We start from the raw sequence: 24,683 nt of genomic DNA on the forward strand, positions 1-24,683 counted from the left end.
GTGTGACTTCTTTAGGGTCACCAACATTTCTGTCAGTAATGCCTCATTCATGTTCTATAGCTCTAAATTAGCTCAGTTTCCCTAGGAGAGCTTTGATTTTTGAAGTGGGGTTAGATTTTGCCAAGTCCCCCACTGCCTAGTCATTTGTACCTTGTGACTGATAAGAAATGTACTCATTCTAAAGCCAAAACCTACATTGTGTTCCAAAACATGGTTTCACCGTATAGCCTTAAATGTCCTAGAACGTAATACTATGAATCATGATATACTTAAATGTCCTGGAACATACTACTATTAATCATGATGTAAATATCTCTGTTTCCCAATGATTTTAGGTGACTACTGCTCTATAGACCAGGCTGGTCATGAACTGGCCTCTGCTTCACAAGTGCTGGGATTAAAGGCACCTGCTACTATGTCATGTCTCTAAACCTATATCTTTACTCATAAAAGTTAATTAACATTGTAAGAAAAATGCACTTTCTTGGGTTAACAGCTGTTTATTTAGAACTCAATAGGAATAGAGGTGTCACACTTTAAACAGTTAATGACTGAAAAATAATATAAAATACAGTCAAATTGGAAAGAAATGTGTCTGAGGTAACATGAATTACATCAACTCAGGTACAAGATTTTCTCAATACTCATCAGAATAACATTTGTATTTAAGGAAAACAAAGTATTTTGGTGCTTCCTGTATCCTGTGTTGTTAGAAATTGATATTTACTCTTCTGCAATTTTTCTCTGCAGGAAAACCAACTGCTTTTTAAACTCATTGTGCACACTAAGTACACTGCTCTTGTCATTCTCCAAGTTCTCCATACTCTAAAGCACAAAAGAAAGGTTTAATTACAAAACAACTTTTCATCATAGGTTCTAATGTTTAAAACTAATTTCCAAAATTAAGAATCTTTTCATATTCAAATAATATTTTTATCTATTTCATCATTATAAAACCATTGCAATATATAAACATCCAAATTCATACCATAAAGAATATATAGGTATTATGTAAGTGAATAAGTGAATCAAAGATAATTACAGCATTGCAAAAATAGTGCACTTTACATGAATGAATAGTTTAATGAGCAGTTAAGGTTAGAGAGAGCAAATAAGTGCAGCTCCCAGCCGCCCGAAGCACAGGTGGAAGCATAAAGAACTAGACACTGACTTAGACAACATACTAAGACTCAGTCTGAAAAGCAGAGTAGGGCCAGGGATTTATGTTAGTTGGTACAGTGCTTGCCAAGCATGAATGAATCCTAGATTTGATTCTTAGGGCAGCATAAACCAAGTAGTGGGACATGCTTATAATCTTAGCACTAGAGAGGTGAAGACAGAAGGATTAGGGCTTCATGACTATTCTCAAGTATATAGGAAGTCCAAGGCTAGCCTAAGACTTTAAACAGAGAGGAAGAACAAAAGTGTGTAGAATTAGAAACAATATTTTCCTTTACAAAAAAAATAAAAAGAAACACTAGAAGACCTAGAAGTCCAATCAGTAAATATCATTTTAAAAATTTCTGATAAGGTTCTTAAATATCAGGTTATAGTTTATTTATTATGACTAATGGTGTGAATAAAAATAATCAAATGCACTGTATTATGAGAATGTTTTCAAGTTATATAAAACAAAAATTACACTTTGGTACTTCTGTTTTTATTACAGGATCATGCTGTGTAGCCCAAGCTAGTCTCCAACTTTCCATCTCAAGGCTCCCTAGAACTGGTATCATTGGCAGCCTCTATCACATTTCTCTTGGCTTGTTGTTATGACACCAGGCCCACGCATTCCAATTCTGTAGCAGGCTTAGTGTGTACAGCCTCTGCACTTTCTCTTAAACTCAATTAAATTGCCATATAAAGGAAAACACCACACAATAAACTCCAATATAACTGATATACTTTGCCCATCTAGATCCTAAGGTTGTTTTTCTCAGGAATTTATAAATGGTTATAATTTAACAGGAAGGAATTAGCTAGAATTGATTATATAGCCATAATCTCATTTGGTAAAAAACCTTATATTTGTTACTCAGCTGAAGTTATAGCCTTTACTTTGTTATAGAATTTGTTTAATACAAGTTAACATTTTCATTGTCATAAATTTCCTCTATTGTTACAATTTAAAAAAAAACACAAGGCTTAGACCTAATCCTTTTAAATGTTATTATAAACTAATCTGAGATCATTAAACATAGTAATTAAGGACCAAATAAAAAAAATTCATGGCTCCTAGTTTACTATTAGAATGTTTTCAAAATTTTCTCATCAGATATAGTCCATATTACTTTATATAGCTAGGTGGTTTTCAAAACACCAAAAAAATCCACAAAAATATGACATTTAATATTATTTATCTTTTGTTGAGACAAATCTGTTCCTAACAGCCCCCATTTGGTAGATTCAAAGAAGAAATTTAACATCTCTACCTCCAAATGAGACATTACATTATAGCTTAATAGTCACTGGGCAGAAATTACCTATTTCATCTAAAGATAAATACTGTTCAAAAAGGAAACATTATGCAGAATAGTTGACTGATAATTTCTACTGAGCTGGAATGATCAGCCCTTCAAGATTCTACATTTCGAAACTATCAGATGATCCTAGGTCAAAAGGCTAAAGTCTTACTCTCACATGTTGCTAACAGGGGACTGTGCAAATAGATAACTGTCTCTACAACCTGTCTCAGTTCTGGAAGCCATGTTAAGCTTCCTATATCTACAGGTAATATTAGTCATTCTCAGATTTCTGACAAAATTAAAGACTAATTATAGTCTCATAGCCAATCTAAGCTGTTTAACTTTGAGAGAACATTATTTAATTGGATGGTTCAAGCTAGCCAGGACATAATATATAGATTTTTAGCCTTTCTTAAGCTGGAGAGAAAAGTTCCCTTTTTAATTGGATATAAAGGGTGAAATATAAGTTGATGTTGTTATGCAGGTAAAGGCAGACTCAAGAAAAATGAGGCCTGTGATTAGATGAGAAGGAAGGATAAACAGGAACAAAGTTTTAGAATGAGAGGGAGGAGCCAGAGTGAGGGGAAGGAGCTAGAAACAACATGGAAGCAGACATAGACATTCTTCTCTGTACATCTCGGCATAGATACAGGTTGTTTTAAATATTTTATATGGGATAGGTGTGTACAGAATGATTTGTGCTGTCTAGATGGGCAAATTATATCATATCAGTTATATCAGATTTTATTGTGTAGTGTTTTCCTTCATTTGGCAACTTAATTGAGTTCAAGAGAAGGTACAATGAAGGGATGTACCAAGCCCACCACAGAATTGGGATGTGTAGGCCTGGTGTGGTAACAACCCACCAAGGGAAATGTGAGAGAGGCCGCTACTGATACACACACACACACACACACACACACACACACACACGCACGCACGCACGCACGCACGCACGCACGCACGCACAGTAGTTCCATATGGCTTGCTGGTGCCCGAACTAATGCCAGAGAGCAGAGAGCAGCATGACAAAGTACCACAGTAGAACGGCTCATGAACTGTCTGGGTCAGAGAGTACTTGGGGGTCCATGTAGAGCTGCTGAGATAAATTAATGTTAGTTCCATATGGTCTGATGATGCCAAAACTAATGCCAGAAAGCAGCAAGGCCAAGTGCCATGCTCAAATGGCTCACAGACCGTCTGGGTCAAAGAGAGCTGGGGGCAGTGTGGAGCCACTGAGATAAATTAATATTAGTTTCATATGGCCTAAGGAAGCCAGAACTAGTGTGGGAGTGACCACCCAGGTCAGAGAGCCAGGAACAGTGTGGAGCGGTGACACACAGGAATTGGTCACATCACTTTTTACTTTTTACCACAAGAAAGTCTCAACATTTCCTGTTTTGAATAATTCCTTGCCAAAATCATGAAGAGATCTTCCAACCTGTTTATTCAATCACAATCAATTAATTCAGAATATAAAGTATTTAAGATGGTGAAATGTATTAAGAGAATGCATTGTTACAACATAGTGCATACCTGTAAGAACCTGTCACTTTCCTGCTTAAGGGCTCTCAGGCTGTGGCTCTGCCGTAATCTATTTTGTTGAAAAGTCTTCTGTTGTTGACAAAAGGCACTCTACAAATATAAACAAATAGCTATGTAATAGCAAGTAGTATGAAGTTTGTTGCTTTTGATGCTGTTCTGTAGATAAAGTCTACAACTCAGCTAACCACATGAACTAAAATATTCAATTCAGAAAAAAAAAACAATTATAAATTAATCTTAAAAGGATTCCTTAAAATCAATTGTTTTTATAATAAATGTCATCAATACTTTGTTTTGATATTTTTAATCACTTATTTTAGGCTTTTTTTGTTTGTTTGTTTTTGCCACTAACCAGGGGAAAACATCCTCAAAGTCCTGGCATAGGAATTTTTACAGACATATTCTGCATTGCACAGAACAGTAGGAACTCATTATTCTCCTGCCTCAACATTATTAATAACTGGTATTACATATATGCAGCTTGTGACAATGAGCAGGACTTCTCCATATTCAAGACATAACTCATTCTCATAGTGTCTACACAGATGGTTTTACAACAACCGTGTCCTTTAATCTCCTTAACCTATTCTCTACCAAGGACTTTGCCCTCTAACCTACTTTATCCACTCATTTAAATCTAGATTTTGCCACTGATGTTGACACACCTCTCTATACTGCTAATGGCAAATATGTATTATGACCTCCATGGCAGATGTTGCTTTGAACCTTACTATGTAGATTAATTCTGTAAAAACTTATCTAATACTTTAAACAACAACAGGAAATAGATGCTCACCATTCAATTTCCAAGATGAGGAAAGTGATATACAATGGTACATTGTTTGCTGTTCTTGAGCCACCTATGACTGAAATCTCAGCCAGATCTAAAACACTATGCTTCCACAATCTATGCTATAATCATTATAGAAACTTTCTTGCTACATATTATGGGCTCATATACATTTTTCCTGTAGCTTACTCTTTTTAGTATTACAGTTGAGCAACCTTCATGACCAAAAATCCATTAACTCTACCTTTTCACTGTTGTCTCTACTCCTATTATCTTCAGTTTTCTCTTTCTAGCCTTAAATTCCATAACCAGTTATTAAAAGTATCCTTTGCATATAAACCTTGCTCAGTGCTTACTCTTTCATATTTACTTGGCTAAATTCTAAATTTGGAAACCTCATCTCTAGCTAGTATACCTGATGCCATTACTTGCACAATTTGACAACATCATTTCATGGAGTACACATAAATGTACACATGTATATATGTACATGTACACATGGACTCAAGTGATGGTTCAGTCTCTCATCATCACATATCCCACCTACCTATAACTATATGCCATGTTCTTTCCTTTCTAGTTTTAAAGCTGTGTTATGCTTCTCTCTGACTAAGTTCAGTCTCTTCACATACCCCATTCTTAAATACCCAGCAGTTGTCTTTATTTTCCTCATTTTCAACATATGCCTCTTTCCTTAAAACAAACAACAGAAACTATTATATTACTTCTTGGCATATCTTAGGTTTTCCTATCGTGTATTATATTTTTTCTATAAAGTTTCTGCTCACTTTTCCCATCTAATCATGTGGATTCAGGACACCAATGATGAACTCTTTATTGTCAGATCTACCTCATTTCACCTGTAAGTAGCGTACTGTGAAAGTAATCTTTTCTTCTTTTAGAAGAGTTCTTTTACTTAGAGGAATTGAATTTCTACCTAATAGATCATTTGCTCTCAGTCTGTTTTACCAGCTCACTCTTGCCCTCCAGAATCAATGCATTGAAAACCCCAGGGATCTATTTGCCCTCATACTTCTCATTTACAGTTTTAGTCACCTCTTTATGGCTTTGGCTGATATTCATGGTTTAAAAATTACCTAAAATTAAGATTTCTCAACTCTGTATCCTTAACAAATGGCTTTCTCAACTCCATTCTTGCATACTAGTGGCTTAATCAACTGCTCCACTGCATGTCACAAGACTTTCAAATAGAATGATCTGCATCTGGATTGAACATACACCCCCACTACTGTTGGGGTACAATCAAGACCTCAAATGTTATATAAAAATGGGTTTCTAAAAACAAAAAAGTGAAAAGAAACGAATGAAAAGTATAATTAATACCATAAAATGTATACATGGGGCTAGTTTTGAGGAAATAGATAACATGTTTTTGACTGCTGAGAGTAAATGACGTGAAATGGTTCTGTAGCTTTGCAAAAGTGTGCTCACCTATCTTGCCCTGGGTTAAGTCAAGAGGTCAAAAAGGAAAAAGAGGAGGAGAGAAAAGGAAGGAAAGGGGGTGTGAAGCAGGCGAGAGGGAAAGAAGGAGAGGAGCATAAAGATGAGAGAAAAAAACAATGTAAACCATACTCTGATAAGTTCAGGAATTGGAAGATGATCAAAACTAGTTCAGTGATATTCCCTCACAGAAATATTATTCCAGGGCTATCAAGAAAGACTGTCTTATTATTATTAAAGCTAATAAATTTGTAGTTAAGTCTAAAATGAAAGATTTACCATATAGCATTTAGTAAATTCACTACAACCCAGAAACAGCTCAGATAATACTACATAATACATCCCTCACACCATTCAACTATGTCTGAAACAAACTTACCCACAATTTATTTTATACAAACCAGTAATCTTTCATTTATTCTTTTACAAGTTTCTGTTGCTTGAAATTATGAGAATCTTAACTAATATCAAAAGTCAAACAGCTTTTATGAGCACTGAATATGCCTATAATACCGTGCTTTCTGGTTCACCAGGAACAGAACACAAAACTAGTAACAGATCACAAAACCTGGCTCGTTTCCCTTTTACTTATGTAAGTGTAGCTTCTTTATTTTTCACTCGAGACTTAGTTATAATAGATTAAGTATAATACCAATTGGGATACCAACAGTTAGATTATCTTCAAGGTCTCCAAGTTTCTTCATATCAGAATCCCACTGCTGAAACAGAGTTATAATCTGCTCAGTATATTCAATTGTAAACTCCCGTCTGTAAAACATAATAATGAATGTAGTATTACATATCAAGAAGAAATTGTACAAAAAAGAATTCCCATATTATGCAGTATAAAAGGACATAATAGTAAAGTAAATATTCTTATGGGAAATAAAAAATAGATTTATATTGATTCTAGAAGTATTGTTCCTAATTAAAAATCTGCTCAATGCTTGTCTTATTAAATAATAATTGATCATCCATCTATTTGTGCATGCTTATATTTTTTCTACTGAGTACATGCTCTAATATCAGTACTACATGAGTTCCAAATAGAAATATTTCACTTAAGTTTTTATCTACTTGACACAGCCAAGATCACAAGTTAAATCTAGTAAAATACATAAATTATATACAATATGAAATTGACTTTTTTCTACCTTGTCAAGCATATCTATAAAAAATTAATAGCTTCTATGGCATCTACCTTTGACTGTACTTCCCGAATGAAGACGAATGACTTTTAAAAATGTTAATTCTCCTCAATTATTGTTTAAAAGGAGAAAACAATGATATTCTCAGGCTTCTCAGAAACTTATTTCATTCTAGCAAGCTATTACAACTATTAACATGAAAGAAAACAGAGCCACAATTTTTCACTAGACTCCACTTAATGGATACTATAAAATCATACAAATATGGCTATAAAGAAATGAAAGCTTACTCTTCATCTTGATGAACTTTCCAATGTTGTTTGATATGCTTGTCACAGTCCTTGACAACATCTTTAATATAAGACTCCATTTTCTTTTTCTTTTCAAGAACAGCATTGTTAAGGTGAGCTACATTGAAAAAAATATTTAAAATTTAATGTTGAACAAAACACCATTGCTCCCACATATGCAAGTAAACACAGACAAAGGTAAAAGCCGTTGAATAATACCAAGGATATACCAACAGTCTCAACTAACCCGGACCCCTGAAATCTCTCAGACACTGAGCCACTAACCAGGCAGTATATATGGGCTGGTTTGAACCCCCTGACACATATCTAACAGGAGATTGCCTGGTTTGGCTTCAGTGGGAGATAACATACCTAACCTTCTATAGAGATTTGAGGCCCCAGGGAATGGGGAGGTCTGGTGGGGGGCGAGGCACATCCTCTTAAATTTTGGGGGCAGGAGGAATGGAATAAGGAACTGTGGGAGAACTGACCAGGAAGACTGTAAAAAATACAGTTTGGATTTTACAACCGGACTGTAAAAAAAATAATAAAATTAAAAAGTTAAACATTAAAATTTTCAATAAAAATAGCATCAAGAAAATGCCCAATGCATGTTATATTTTACTGCTCTTAAGATTTTTAACTTTTAGATTAGATATACACAAGCAGCGTATTTCTGTTAATAGAAATATTCCAAAGTTAAGTAAAATTCTAAATATAAGAAACATCTCTGTTCCTAAGCGTTGTGAATGAGAACTACCTAACATTACTATAATTCTGACATTCCTACTGAAGATAATCTTTTAAATTTGGAGATCATAAAAAATTTTAATAAAATAGCAGAACAAAAAGAACCTTTAATTTTTCCCATGGAAAAATCATAAGAAAGGACTGTTTTTAGTTTATACAGTACTCTCCGATTGGAAGGATGCTTGACTGCATTATTGTTGTAACTAATTATATGAACAAAAAGAGCAACAACAAAACACAGCTAGAATCCAGGCTGGATGAGGTTGTCATACACCTTTTATACCCCATTGGGAGGCAGATGCAGGAAGATATAGTGAATTCCAGACAAACTTAGGTTGCATAGTGAGACCTTATCTCAAAATATTTTTAAATTGAGTTGAAAAATTTTAAAAAATTGAAAGCAAACATTCAAAAAGAATAACAATGAAGTGATAAAAATTTATCCGTAATACAGCAACAATTTAAAATAGACTTTTTACAATTGCAAGCAAAAGCCAAAGATGGAAAAAAAATCTTAGTTTAGTAATTATCAAGAATACTTTAAATAATTTTGTGAAATCTTTATATAAAATTTTTATAGTTCATAAAATTTTAATACTTTAGATAATGTTTGCCAAAGATATACCTTCCTAACATAATCAACCATCACTACCTATGATGAAACATAAACTATTATATTTTTTTTTATGTTTTCAGCATCTATAATAAATTTACAAAACAATTATTCTGATACCACTCAGCTGGGAAATACTCCAAAAAGACTTGACAGTATAAATTATCCCTTGAAAGAAAGAAATGTTAGCTGTTTTTAAAGAACATTTTCTCCTAAACTGGATGAAGTGTTTCTTTATCTGTCAATTGTCAATCAACAATTAAAGAAAAACATGCATCACAAGATTTAAAAAGAAAAGAGACCATGAATTTGAAATAAAACAGGGGTTGCATACATTGGAGGGTTTAGAAGAAAGAACGGGAAATTATATAACATTGTAATCTCAAAAAAAATTGTTACTACATAAGAATCAAATAGATATGAGTACTGTCTCTTACAAAGCTCATAAAACTGATAATTATGATTTTTTTACATCTGATTAAAGATCTCTCACTAACCAATAAAATTGTATTCATTTTTGATACATAATTTACTGTTAAATGATATAGGCAGGACTAATTGGACTCAGTGTGCTAAATATATACATCATAAAAGAGTCTTGTACAGGCAGAGACAGGTTTATGTCTTTGAATTTGAGGCCAGCCTGAGCCAAGTCTATGTAGTGTTTCAATGTGATCCCACCAGAGGCTACCACATAGATACTCTTAAAGCTGAAAAGAAAGTCTTTATTGCAGGCCAGGAGATGTATGGGGGATATGTCCAGATCATGCAGCTCTGAGCCTTTTATTTCATAGCCTTTTATGCATAAAAACCATATCCTGGTTGGTATCTCAGGCAGTAATGGGACTACAGGAGCAAAAAATCAGGGTTAGTACATGCATGAAATTTTCACTCAGAGACTTTCCCAACAACATCCTGAAATCATTGACTTTGCCACTGTTAATGTTTTGACAGGTGGGATGGCTAGTTTTTGTAGTCTTTTTTTTTTTTTAAATCAACTTGACAAAATCATCTGAGAGAAGATATCCCCAAATAAGGAAATACCTTTAGAAGATGGGACTATAAGCAATCCTGTAGGGCATTTTCTTAATTAGTGATGGGAAAAGACCCAGATATCGCCCTCCCCACCCCCGCTCTGTGTGTGTGTGTGTGTGTTTGTGTGTGTGTGTCTGTCTGTCTGTCTGTCTGCATGTCTCAAAGTAATGTCTCTTAGCACATGCACCTGTGATCTATATGAGAGCACACAGAGCAAGCCTGTCTGTCTGTATGTATGCATATATTTATATATGTGTGTCAATTTGACATCCCTTAGCACATGCTACTGGTTTCTATATGAGAGCAGGCTGAGCAAGCCATGAGGAGCAAGCCAGTAATTAGCACATGCTCCTGGGTTCTATATGAGAGCAGGCCGAGCAAGCCATGAGGAACAAGCCAGTAACAGCATTCTTCCACAGCTCTCTCATGAGCTTCTGTCTCAAGCTCCTGCCCCATTTGAGTTCTTGTTCTGTCTCTTTCAATGATGAACTTTGGTGTAGAAGAGTAAGCCAAATAAACCTGCTTTGGTCATGTTTTTTCATCACAGCAATAGTAACCCTGAGTAAGACAGGAGGAATTTCTTCCCACTTGCTGGGTTTCAAGCCCTGAATGGTGTTTCTATCGTGGCATCAGTTGTGCTAAGGTCTGGGGGCCTATTAAGGTCTGGGAGTCTACAAAGTTCTGGGGGCCTGTTACAATAAAGACACTGTGTTAAATGAAATAGGAGTTGAGAGGGAGAAAGGAGCCCAGGAGGATTCCTAGAGAATAGGCTATAGAACAGAGTAAGCTGAAGCATTGATATACATAAAGATGAGTATGTATAAATCTATTAATCAAAAACTATTTTTATAAAAGTTTCTCATCTATTTTACTTTCTATAAATTCCATTTAAGTCACACACCCAAAAGTACCAGGTTTATTTTTCCTATCAAGGAAAAGCTAACTAAGAAAATCTCCAATGATAAGTCAAAAATATTAGTAAAGTGAAAAAAATTAAATAAAATTAACAATCCTATAGTATATTAACACTATAATTTTAAGCAACATTCTCTAAATACAGATACATAAAAATGTACCTCCAATGGTTTTCATCTTATTCTTTACTTCATTTCTGCAAAGAAATTACATTTAAAAAGTTAAAGCTGCTGGTTTAACTCAATGGTAAAGTATCACACCCCAATGTTCAAAGCACTAGGCTTGATACCTACCACTAACAAAGCCAAACCTTTCAATCGAATGTTTATAATATAAAATGCTTAGTTTCAAGGAAATATCATGTGCAAAATAACATATACAATACTTGTTAGATACAAATGAAATAAACTTTTAATGGGAACTCAGTCCGAGATGATTGTGAGCTAGCTATGTAGCTCAGAATGTCACTGAACATCTTACCCTCCTGCATCTACCTCCCCAGTGCTGAGATTACAATTATGAAAATAAATTTTTGAGCAGGCGAAAGAAATCAATATATTACCTTCTATTTCTACCACCCCTTCTTGAAGGAACCAATACCTTCTTAGTATTACTAAATACTGGGCGTGCTTCTGCATTGAACAAGAAAAATAAAAAGACATTTGAAATTAAATATGATTTTTTTCCTTTAAACAAAATACCAAATTTGTAGTTCTTTCAGGCATAACACAAATCCAATATTACTCTGAAGATTAGGTGAAATAAAATCATAAATTACATCTGTTTTATACAAACAGTTTTTAAGTCTTTCTGGGGTAATGCCACTGCTAATTATTTACAATTAATTGATGTGTGAAAACTGTTAAGTCAATATATATTCCTAGAACTTTGATACAGGCTTATGAAGAACAAGTAAGAGTAAACAAAATGCATTGAAATATTAACCTTTTATTCTATTTTAAGCAACTATGTAAAAAAAAATCAAATTAAACCAAGCAGGTAAGATGATTTGGGAGGTAAGGGAGCAGGGCTTACTTCCAAGCCTAAAAACAACATTACTCATATCTGAGACACACATGGGAGAAGAGAGATCCAAATCCTACAAATTGTCCTCTCACCAGCTCTCTTCCCCAAGACACAAAAATAAATTGAACTATGGGATACCATCAATATTCAGAACTAGATACATTATACCTGTATAAGTAGAGTGTGCTGAATGCTCCAGAACAGCACCATCTTCTGCCTCTTCCTCATCTTCACCACCAAGAAAGTTATAGAGTGAAAAGTGCTTCTGTTTGTCCATTATTGGCTTCCCAAATGTTGACTGCATTTTTTCAGGGAAAAAATGTATTTTAATGTTTAATCTGAATCCAAAGCAATGTACTTAAACCAATATAATGTAAAATATCCAATAAGAATGACCTGAGTTGAATAAAATGTACCAGTTTTCATATATTATTGAATCAGAAGTCAGAAATCTGTAATTTCTGATTTTTTTTTTAAAAAAGAGGTCTGGAGAAATGCCTGTTATTAAGGATGCATACTGTTCTTGCAGAGGACTTCCCAACACTCAGATTAGGTGTCTCAGAACTTCCTCTAACACCAAATAGGGTCTAACATCACTGGTCTCCACAAGCAACTGAACTCACATGCACATACAAACATTTGATTCTTGAAAATCAAAATCTCAAGAAAAAAATGTAACAATAGCTTTAACCCTGACTCCTTGTGTTTTATTTAAGTACTGGGACATCTAATTTTTAGTCCCATCATTGTCAGATTCTTATGAATTTTGAACAAATATTTAAGGCAGTTTCTGATGCAAATAAACCTGTGAATGCTATCATTACAGATCACATGCATACCCAAAATCTTCTGATAGCTAAATAAATATAAAACAAAAATTGACAGGGCTGGATATGTAGTTTGGTAGTACAGGGCATGTTTACCATGCAACAAGATGTGGCTCAACTGTCAAAACTGCCAGAAAAAAAATGAGACATGATGACTGTGGTCTCTCTTTAATTACAGCATTCTATTCTAGAGGCAGAAAAAATGGCTAGTTCAAGGCCAGCCTAAGCCACAAATAGAGTTCCTGGTCATTCAGGCCTACAGTGAGCCCCTGTCTCAAAAACAGTCAAAGAAACAAAAACCTAATTGTTCAAACAAAAAGACAGATATGCCTGTACATTGTTATAAACCCAATATTCAAAAGACTGGAGCAGGAATATTGAAGAGTCATTTACAGATACAAAGCCATTTCATTTCTTACAGAAACAAAACAACAAAAAAATAGGACTTGAAAAATGGCTCAGCAGTTAGGCTCACTGAACAACCTGGGGGTGGGGGGAATGAAATAAAGGGTCTCTATGTGTAACCCTGGCTGACCTGGACTTAGTTTATAGACCAGACTGGCCTTGAACTCAGAGATCCTCTGCCTCTAGCATCCTGGGGTTAAAGGCTTGTGCCACCAGGTTACCACCCCCTCTCGAAGACGGATATTCAGTTCCCAATAGCAGCAGTCAGTGCTACCAAGTTCAAATATGCCTGGAGCTCAAACTCCGGGTAATATTATATCCTCTCTGGTGCACACAATGCACTCGTGTGCGATCACACACACACACACACACACACACACACACACACACACACACACACACAGCAGAGGGGGTGGGCAGAGGGGGGGAAGGAGGGAGGGAGGGAAGGAGGAAGGGAGAAGCAGGGAGGGAAATCTTTTTAAATAAATCTAGTCTGGTCCTTGAAAAAGTAATGTCTGTATAGTCTATACCAGACATGCAACACCATTTACAGAAAAATTAAAGTGGGTTTTTAAAGGCCTGACTTAAGAGGAAGTACAGAAATAAATAAGGTTCTATCCCTCAATATACTGGCTGCACACAACATGCCTCCAGCCACGCCTCTGAGGCCCCAGTCATTCCTCGATATACCTGACATGTCCTAGTCCCTCAGTCCACCCAAATCCCCATTCTCTAATCCCTCCTACCCTTTAAAGCTCCTCCTTACCCTCATCCCCTCACCTCTCATATAGGCTACCTCTTTGATCCCAGTTTCCATCTTCACAATGACAGCTAAGACTTCCCAGGGTCCCCACTCCTCTGAGCTTTTCTTCCTTCCTTTCACCCAGGCTTCCTTCAGCCTGTTCAAGGTCCAGTACTCACCACCTCCAATTTCCTGTGAGAGGCTCTAGCATGGTTCACCACGGCCTCCATTTTTCTCCTGGCGATCTAAGCAAGGTTTACGTCGGCCTCCATCGGCGGCCCGGAGTAAAACCAACGGGATTTATCTCATGGGTAAAATGGCGACCTGGACGGACCTCTCTCGAGGCGGCACACTCTTCCCCCTCCTCCACACTCATTCCTTCTCACACGCCTTCTCTTTTCACACTCATTCTTTCTCACACACCTCCTCTCCTCACACTCATTCCTTCTCACACGCCTTCCCTCCTTATACCCCTTCCTTCTCACACTGGTCCTCCTCTCCTCACACTCCGCCACTCCTCCTGCCCTCCTCACACCCCTTTCCTTCTCACATTCTCCCCTCTTGACACTTGTCCCCTCCTCGCACTTGAACTAAACACTGGATGAACCAGGCTTACCGGTCTCCAGAAAAGCGAAGACTCTCACAACGCCGGCCTCCTGTTCCTCGAAGCTTCCTCGGCAAAATGGAGTCTCAGCTGAGTGAGAGAAAGATCAGGAACATCTACGCTCCTTGCTGATTGGCTGAAAGATATGCACATGCGCACTTGATGTTGCAACGGGCCCTAGGGGTGGTGCGTGAGCCCTGGGGGATGTGAATGAGCCCTGGAGGTGGCGCTTGGGGCCCGAGGCGCGCAGGAGGCGCGCGGGGCCGAGACGCGCGGGGACTGACCCTCTTCATGTGGATGGTGCCCTAGAAGTTCAAGAACTAGCTAGTGTTTTTCTGGTTTTCCCTTCATGACCCTCCCGCAAACTGCTAAGCTTCTAACATTTGTTTAGACAGAACATAGTAGTTATTTCAGATACAGCATGCTTGCCACTGATTTAGAGGTATGATTTATTCAGTTTAAGTTTGTATAAACACCTGTCATTTTAGTTCATACATCTGGACCATGATCAAGGAGGTGGAAATTCAAATAGGTAGATATGACTGTTGAGGGCTGAGAAGTGTCTAAGAGCACGAAAAATGGAGTCAGGACAAGATGGAATTACTTTAATCATTTCAGAATAATTAAGGTGAAAGATATAAGTCTAATTTCATTTTTTTTCTGCAGGCAGAAATTCATCTTGAGGAATGAATTTAATTTTGTCTGATTTTCAAATTGCTGTCTAAGTATACCAACGTATTTTATCATCTTGTCCATTTTGTCCTATTAATTCAACATACCATCTTTTCAGACTGAACCTAACCTATTTATAAACTCTGCTGATTGACCTATCTATGTATCAGTACCACTTCCAAGTTTTAAAATTCTTGTATATATCTTAATGTGTTCTAAGCCAATTCTACTGATAGATGTTTGGAGTCAATTTTTTTCTTCTTTCTTCCCTTTTTTCTTTTTCTTTCTTTTTTGAGTACCTGTTTAAAAAAAAAAAAAAAAAGAATTATTCTCACATATATTGCAACCTAACCAAAGTTTCCCCCCCCCCTTCCCTCCTCCCAGGCTCTCTCCCCTACCTCTTCCTCAAATCCATGCCCCCTCCTCCCCTCAGAGAAGAGTGGGCCTTGCAGGGATATTAACCAAACACTGCACAGCAAGCACCAGGCACATACCAGCACATCAAGGCTGAACTAGGCAATCCAGTAGGAGGTTAAGTGTCCTACAAGTAGGCAAAAGAATCAGAGAGATCCCCCGTTTCCACTGTTAGGATTTCCATAAAACGCCAAGCTACTCAGCTATAACACATATGTAGAAGACTTAGGTCAGATCCCTACAGGCTCCCTGCGCTCTCTGAGCCCCCTTGTCAGTTGATTCTGTCAGCCCAATAATTATATGTAGCACTACACTGGGCTATTTCTCATGAATTCTGGTGATCTAATTCGGGTCTCATGCTTGTATGGCAAGTGCTTAAATAAGTCTTCTCTCCAGGCCCTACTGTTGAACTTTAAAATCATTTTGTAGAGTTTTAACATTTTTTTTTCAGTATGCGAGTGTTCTGCCATGGTCATATTTAGGTAGAAAGTTGTATACTTGTTGAATATAATAAATTTTATTTTTTTCATTTTCTAATTTCTGAAACTGCAGTACTAGATATACATGGTCCTAAACATTGATTTCCTGTGAAATAGTAGCTTGATAATTCTGGGGGTTTTTTATTTTTTATTTTTTTGTCTTTATGGAAGTAAGTTTTAGTTAACTGTCATTTTCTGTACAATTCTATATTACATTTAGTTTTGAAAAATGTTGTGGATATATAATAAATGAGTGCTGTAATATAATAAATTATATGTGGTTTAAATTTTTCTTCTTGTGTTTAAATGAACAATAAACTATATGATATATTAAAATATTTGATTTATGAAAAAATATTTTTTGTTTTTATTTTTGGGATAATTTATTTGTGCCATTGTGGCATGAAGAGACTGGGTATTTGTATGGGGACATCTTACAAGGGCTCAAACTTTAAGTCATAATAAACCGTTCATAAAGTTGCTTTTGTCAGAATATTTATTATTGCTGTTATTATGAATACTGGAGTTTGAACTTACTTAGTTGTAACTATCCTCAAATACAAGATGTTCCTGCTTCAACCTCCTGAGTAGCTGAGATTGCAGCCTTGCTCTACCAAGACTGATGCTATTTGTCTCTTTCAGGAAAGGTGGCACTATTTAGTCGTAGATATCCTTGACTCTGATGTCTTCCTGCCTCTGACTCCATCTAGATTGCTAAGATTACAGATTTGAGGTACCACACCCAGGCCTTTTTTTTTTTTTTTTTTTTTTTTTTTGCTTTACTTTCTGTTCTGCTCTTTTTTATGTCCTTCTCTTTCTCTGTTGCTTGCTAACTATTAACTTTGAACCACTAGCTTGTATTCTTTTTAAAAAAAATGTTTTTCCTTTTAGAATGATAAAACTCCCTGTATACTGTGGAGCTAAATCCCTGAGATTCTGATAAATCGTGTGTTTTTGCTACCGTTTCTATCTATGAATTTAAATATTTCTTTTGTGAGTTCTATGATTCGAGAGTTTTTTAATGTGCTAATAGCACTTCAAATAGATGTATTTCTAAAAATACATTATTTTCTTGGGATGGTCCAACAGTATTGGTCCTCTGAATTGAAGTTTATTATTTACATTGTGCTATGGTCATTTTTAAAGCCCTGTATGTTTGATAAGAAGGACATATTTTGATTTAGTACCACAGAATTCTAGATATGTGTATTAAATCAAACTTCTTGATTAAATTCAGTCTTTTACTTTTTTTGTTGACACATCTATCTCTTTGGCTACAAATAATTGAAGAATGCTTAGATACACAGTAAAAGACATATTTTAATAGTGTATTAATAAATTGTTTCTTTTATAGGTATCAACTTCACACACACACACACACACAAACACACACAAAGGGAGGAGGGAGATGGTCTTACTATAAAGTCTTGATTGTACTGAAACTTTCTTTGTAGACCAGGCTGGCATCAAACTCACAGAGATCCACCTGCCTCTGCCTCCGGAGTGCTGGGATTAAAAGCATGCATATCACACACCGTTATTTGTATTTTGAATTTATAAATTTAAAATATATAACTCTTTCTATGATTTGAACACTTAGAATTATACATTGACCATACTAATCTTACCTTCAGTTCTACAGTTTGATATTTATAAAAGCAGAATAGGAGGTATAAAGAGTGTAAAAGCCAGAGGGGATGGAGAAAACCAAGGAAACAAGGCCCTCTAAATTGATATGGTCAAAGCTCATATGAACTCATAGAAACTGAGACAACAATCACAGGGCCCCTGTATATGGATTGTGTTTTTATTGGAGTGTGTGAATGAGTGGGTCTCCGATTCTTGTGCCTGTTCTTGGGGCTCTTTTCCTTCTGTTGGTTTGTCCAACCTCAATGTTGGTTTTTGATTTTTTTTTTAACAGACTTGGTTCATTTATTTGGTGTCTTTTATAAAAACCTCTATGTGTTAGCCACAGCTGGAGCCTGGGTCCTCTGAACAGAGAGACTCTGGTGTGGGTTTTCACAAGATGACCAGTGAATTCCAGATAAGGAGACTTGGTGAACACAGTTTCTTTCCAGAGGTCAGGGGTCAGGTAGTTGTAGGTCTTGGAGTTGGCATCAAAGGTGGCCTTGGCAAAGTAGCCCCGGGTGGCAGTGCAGCCTCTGGCTGAAGTGTAGCAGTCATCTATCTATACCAGCCACCATCAGTAGCTTCTTGGGCACAGGAGCAGAGACAATGCCAGTGCCTCTGGAGGCAGGAATGAGACGCACCAGCACAGAGCCCGAGCGGCCTGTCACCTTGCATGGGACAGTGTGGGGCTTGCCAATCTTGTTCCCCCAGTAGCCTCTCGGCACAGGGACGATGGAAAGCTTGGCCAGATGATGGCCCCTCGGATGGTAGTGGCAACCTCCTTGGAGCACTCAACACCAAGACCAACGTGACCATTATAGCCCCCGATAGCGACGAAAGCCTTGAACCTGGTCCGCTGGCCAGCCCGAGTCTGCGTCTGCACTGGCATGATTTTCAGAACCTCATCCTTTAGAGATGCACCCAGGAAAAAGTCGATAATCTCAGACTCCTTAATGGGCAGGAAGAACAGGTCTCCTCCAAAGACTTGATCTTCATGTCCTTAACCAGGCGGCCCAGCTTAGTGACAGGGATCCACTCCTTGTCTTCAGCTTTACCTCCACTATCCCCGTGGACCCAGAGACCACTGCAGAATCCCCCATGGAAGCCCGGTCCTCTCTCTGCACCGGTGTCATCTGCCATTTGGTGTTTTCCCGAAGAAGAAGAAGAAGTGGCTTTTACTTTTTCTTTCTTTCTTTTTTTTTAATTGAAGAACTTTATTTTTTAAAAAATCAAAGATAAATGTACAAATTTTAAGCATTTTTTGCATAAAAGTATACAAATACATTTTTGTCATTGCTTGGCTTTTTTTTAAAGGTTTGATAGTGTGCATTAAGATCTTACTAATTACAATGAGCATAAGGTACGTGTAAAACAAGATGTAACCTGGAATTAGTCGAAGTTTTCTTGGTGTGTAAGGAGTAAACATAATGGTTTTTTTCTTTTTTTTTTTTTTTCTTGAACTTCACACAGTCTGAGAGTTGTTTCTGGGGTGTTCAGAGCTTTCTGGGGTTAGCATCCCACTATCAGTGACTGCATATTATGTCTGTTCTTTTGTGACTGGGTTACCTCACTCAGGATGATATTCTCTAGATGCAGCCATTTTCTTAAGAATTTCATAAAGTTATTGTTTCTGATAGCTGAGTAGTACTCCATTGTGTAAATGTACCACAATTTTTGTATCCATTCATCTACTGAAGGACATCTGGGTTCTTTCCAGCTTCTGGCTATTATAAATAGAGCTGCTATGAACATTGTGGTGCATGTGTGGCTTTTACTTTAATTTACTGTGTTTTAATGTTGTTTTGTTTTGTTGCTATCTCTTAGAAGATACAGATGGGAAGGAGGGTTGTGAGGAAATGGGAGCAGTAGAGAGGGGAAAATAAAATCATGATATATACTATGATAAAATAATCATTTTTTCAATAAAAAGGAAATAAAAATGATACATCCACATTTTAATATTTATCATATACTTTCCAATTTTCTTTAAAGCCTTCAATATAAACTTCTATTGCAAGTGTACCCTTGTTTCATATGAGATGTATTTAATTTTTTTTAGTGTTATAATCTTCCAATTCCTAATACATTAAGTCCACTTACATTTATGATGGCTAGCTCAAATGTATGAACTTACTGTTGTTACCAATATACACCATGAATTTTACCTTGTGCTTTGTTTTTTTCCTTTATTTTCTGAACAAATCTTTTTACTTTCTATTGTTTAATTCCATGTTTAAGCTTTCTATTGTTTTGGAATGAATATATTATATTCCTTCAGTAGTTATTGTTATATTTAAGCACACATATTTACAGGTCCAAAATGAATATTTCAGCCCTCCCTTCTAAAATTTCTGAGCACTTTGAACCTTTTAAATAAAAATTTTGTCCATTCTACTCATGTGTTTTTGGTGTCTATTAATTATTTCTATGCTAACTCATGTGACTGGATAATACTATTGTTATTTATATGTATAGCCACTTCATAAATTTACAGATGTGCCTATATTTAGAGTTCATTATTACTTCTTATACCATTTTTTTTAAATTTCAGATTACTTATTCTGTGACAGAAAGCTAATGTAAGAGCATAGGCAGTCAAGGACTTAACCTAGGAGAACATGACAGAGCTGATGGTAAATGAGGAGGAACAGAAGCTAGCACAAGTATTGTGTCATGACAAGATGTGGCAGAGCCCCAAGTAGAGGACCCATGAATCTGCGGAAAATGCTAGAGGCTGCTGCCTTGGAGGCCTTTGCTTTCTATCTCGGGGATAGGAGGGTTCTCAGAAGTCCCAGAGACATCTAAGCTTCAGCGCCTCACTTTGACCCTGAGTGTGCTCTGTGTATTTCACCAAATAGGCCTTGCAACTGTCAGACTGCACAGCAAAGGGAGGAATTGGAGGCCTTCTCAGAAGATGATTAGACACAGGAAGCTTGGGGGTAAATGGGAAACTAGAAACACTCACCCAGTTAATTCACCTTTGTTAATAGAGTTCCAGAGTCTCTTCGGCTGGTGACAGCTTGCTGTCTCACTATAGCTTGTCTTGAGAAATGCACTTTGGAGAAGAAAAAAGCCTTTCACCATTCTGGAGTGAAGAGGCACCGAATTTTTGTCTACAGTTATGAGCAGAATTGTATAATAGCATAAATCATCTTCAGTGATTAACATCTGCATCCTCAAACTGTCTGGCAACAGTTGGTGTGGTTTCTACCTTCATGCCATCCTTACAATTTCTTATTGAATCTTCTGTTCAGACTCCTGCCATATTATATTGGCAGCTCACAGACTTGAGAAAGCATTCCTTCTAATCTCTCCAACGTAGCTTGCCCTTCCACTGTTAAATGGGATAGTCCTCCAAGTTACATTTTGTTTTACATGTACTTTATGCTCATTGTAACTTGTAAGATTTCAATGCATACCATCAAACCTTTAAAAAAAATCAAGTACTGACAAAAATATATTCATATCATTTTATGCAAAATGCTTTTAAAATATGTGCAATTATCTCTGTTTTTTAAAATGAAGTTGTTTTGGCGCGGCGCGGTCGACTACCGGGCGAAGGCCGCGGAGCAGTGTCACCTTGCCCTCGGCCCCGCTTCCCGCCAAAAGGCTCGTCTCCAGGGGCTCCGCTTGTGCAAAAAGCGTTTGCCCCCGGTCATTTGAACTTCCATTTCAGGTTAAGAACAAAAAGAAGATGCACCTAGACTTTCCCCGGAGCCCTCTGCGTTTTTAAGGTGTCGGGTGGAGTTGGGGTTCGTAAGCCGCGTTCCTTATTGGAAATAGAAGTCACTTCTACCTTCCTCTCGTGGAAAACTTGTTATCTTCCACTAAGTGTTTCCTACAGAAGGCATCTGTGGTGGTTCTTTAAGCTACAAAAAATTGCCCAAGCTTGTGTGACATCAGCCCTGTCAAGTGTCTATGATGCTGGGCCTTGAGGGAGGTGAGGGCTATGTGGTCAAACTCCGTGGCCTACCCTGGTCCTGCTCAATTGAGGACGTACAAAACTTCCTCTCCGACTGCACAATTCATGATGGGGTCGCAGGTGTTCATTTCATTTATACTAGAAAAGGCAGGCAGAGTGCTGAGGCTTTTGTTGAACTTGAGTCAGAAGATGATGTAAAATTGGCTCTGAAAAAACACAGGGAAAGCATGGGACACCGGCATATCGAGGTGTTCAAGTCACACAGAACCGAGATGGATTGGGTATTGAAGTACAGTGGTCCAAACAGCGCCGACAGTGCCAGTGATGGCTTTGTGAGGCTTCGGGGACTCCCATTTGGATGCACAAAGGAAGAAATCGTTCAGTTCTTCTCAGGGTTGGAAATTGTGCCAAACGGGATCACACTACCTGTGGACCCGGAAGGCAAGATTACAGGGGAGGCCTTCGTTCAGTGTGCCTCACAAGAGTTTGCCGAGAAAGCCTTAGGGAAGCACAAGGAGAGAATAGGGCACAGGTATATTGAAGTGTTCAAGAGCAGTCAGGAGGAAGTTAGGTGGTACTCAGATCCACCTCTGAAGTTTACGTCCCTGCAGATACCTGGGCCTTTTGACAGGCCTGGCACAGCCCCTAGGTATATTGGCATTGTGAAACAGGAAGGCCTGGATAGGATGAGGTCTGGTGCTTATAGTATAGGCTATGTGGGCTATGAAGAATACAGTGACCTCAGTGATGGCTATGGTTTCACCACTGACCCGTTTGGGAGAGACCTCAGCTATTGTCTCTCAGGAATGTATGACCACAGATATGGAGACAGCGAGTTCCCAGGGCAGAGTACCACCGGTCACTGCGTCCGCATGAGAGGGCTGCCCTACAAAGCAACGGAGAACGACATTTACAACTTCTTCTCTCCACTCAACCCTGTGAGAGTTCATATTGAGATTGGTCCCGATGGAAGAGTGACGGGAGAAGCTGATGCTGAGTTTGCTACTCATGAAGAAGCAGTGGCAGCTATGTCCAAGGACAGGGCCAACATGCAGCACAGATACATAGAACTCTTCCTGAATTCAACTAGCAATGGGGCTTATAGCAGCCAGGTGATGCAGGGCATGGGTGTGTCAGCTGCCCAGGCAGCTTACAGTGGCCTGGAGAGCCGGTCAGTGAGTGGTTGTTACGGGGCTGGCTACAGCGGTCAGAACAGCATGGGTGGATATGATTAGTATTGTAGGAACATTTGAGTTATTTCAATCAGAAAATTTCATAGGCACCAATAAGCAGTCAAGAGCAGTTTATAACTCTAAAGGAAGCTGGGGGACCACTTTGCACCATGAGTTTGTGAAATGTGGATTAAAAAAATTACCTCTTCAGTGTTTCTCATGCAAACTTTTCTTCTAACATGTAATATTGACTAAACTAAAACTATTTTCTTCTGCTTTTCTCAATTAACATTTTTGGTAGTATAATTAAGAACGATGTTATCTGAGTTAGGTAGTTTAAGTATGCTGAGTGGATCTTTAAGCACACCACAGTGAACACACTGGGGACATGTACTTTTCTGGAGAACTCAAGGTGCTAGATCCCTGACGCTAAGAGAAGCATTTCTCATGTTCATTCTAATTTATATTTCCATTTAAAACTTTTAGGTTAAGTTTAAGCTTTTTAAAAGTTAGTTTTGAGAATTGAGACATAATACTAATACTGTAGGAATTGGTGAGGCCTTGACTTAAAGCTTTCTTTGTACTGTGATTTCCTTTTGGGTGTATTTTGCTAAGTGAAATTTGTTAAATTTTTTTAACTAAATTTTTTTCTTAAAATAAAGACTTTTTCACAATGAAATAAAAATTTTTTAATGAAGTTGTTTTTTAAAAAAAAATATGTAGGTTGTCCTCCTGTCCTTGTTCATGTGCTTCCACATCATACTCTTCTCCATCATAGTCATCTGAGTCTTCATCCTCAGCGTCTGGATGCAAGGGCTGGCACTCACACATTGCTGTGAACATGGCCTCCAATGCTGACTTATCACCGGGCACAAATCCAAATTCAGAAATGGTTTCAACATTATCATCTTCCTCATCTTTATCAGAGAGAGGTTCTTTTGATTCTTCTCCAAATTTGGCGTTTACCATAACATACAAATGCTCTTGATGCATTTGGGTCCCTGAACACTGCATGTAAATTAATGGCGGCATATTCCAGTGAGAATCCTAATCTTGAACCGTCTAACCAAGACAGGCAGCTCTTTGCAACATAAAGTGTGTCATGCCCCTTCCTTTTCAACTCAGCCTCGGTATCTGGCTGCCGCGGCCAGAGCCTGTCTACTGACCCAGGTGCTGGGAGGCTTTTGAGGCGACTCATTGCTGGAGAAAGTGTAGCTCCACACAAACTGAGAAAGCCAAGCACTACAATCCCCCTTTTATACCATTTTTATTATTGTCTTTCTACCTTAGAATTAACTTTTGTAAATACTTTTGAATAGTAAACAGAAGTTTGTGCTTTTAGAAATTGTCCTTATTTTGTCTTCAGTTTATAAAGTACAAAATTCTGTAATGGGAGACGGCTCATGGGTTAAAAGAGCTTACTTACTCTTCTTGAACAGGACCAGTGTTCAGTTCCCAACACCCACATGGTTATCAACTGTAGGGTTATTATGGTAGGAGTCCTGCGTCAGCTCCACCACACTGCACAGCTGCTCGGGGAGGCAGGATGCAGAAGTTTGACTGCACTTACCCAACATTGTCTCCAGGCGGGTGTCAGGCTATATGGAAGCGGGCAGGGACTGCCCTGGGGTGTGGAAACACAGTCTGAGGCTGGGGGAGGGGGTAGAAATTTGGAGCTGTTTTAAGGGTCCCCAAGCCTGCGATGAGGCCAGGGCTGTCTAATTCTCAGTCTCTTGGACACCCGGGTGCCAATGCATGCTCTGGAAGAGCTGAGAACAG

General features: G+C 37.7%; 2 protein-coding genes and 1 pseudogene across 3 annotated transcripts; 1 reads left to right on the forward strand and 2 right to left on the reverse strand.

Moving 5' to 3' along the window:
• Window positions 1–723: 723 nt before the first annotated feature.
• Window positions 724–18,950, reverse strand: LOC308415206 (synaptonemal complex protein 3-like; the record flags this gene model as incomplete). The annotated part of the gene is made up of 6 exons (XM_080910223.1): window positions 724–825; window positions 4,002–4,100; window positions 6,930–7,029; window positions 7,700–7,817; window positions 14,629–14,706; window positions 18,779–18,950. The coding sequence occupies 6 exons, from the start codon at window positions 18,948–18,950 to the stop codon at window positions 724–726; spliced, it is 669 nt and encodes a 222-aa protein (XP_080766349.1).
• A 2,014-nt stretch (window positions 18,951–20,964) lies between these two features.
• On the reverse strand, window positions 20,965–24,108 carry LOC308415207 (methylosome subunit pICln-like; annotated as a pseudogene). The gene is made up of 3 exons: window positions 23,628–24,108; window positions 22,586–22,618; window positions 20,965–21,162 (listed from the first exon to the last, which is right to left on the reverse strand). The product of its transcript is annotated as a methylosome subunit pICln-like (transcript).
• LOC308414593 (heterogeneous nuclear ribonucleoprotein F-like) lies at window positions 21,539–22,967 on the forward strand (the record flags this gene model as incomplete). The annotated part of the gene is made up of 1 exon (XM_080909826.1): window positions 21,539–22,967. The coding sequence occupies exon 1, from the start codon at window positions 21,729–21,731 to the stop codon at window positions 22,965–22,967; it is 1,239 nt and encodes a 412-aa protein (XP_080765952.1). The 5' UTR covers window positions 21,539–21,728.
• Window positions 24,109–24,683: the final 575 nt, after the last annotated feature.

Source organism: Micromys minutus, assembly GCF_963924665.1.
Source record: "Micromys minutus genome assembly, chromosome: X".
In the NCBI taxonomy this organism is placed as follows: domain Eukaryota; kingdom Metazoa; phylum Chordata; class Mammalia; order Rodentia; family Muridae; genus Micromys; species Micromys minutus.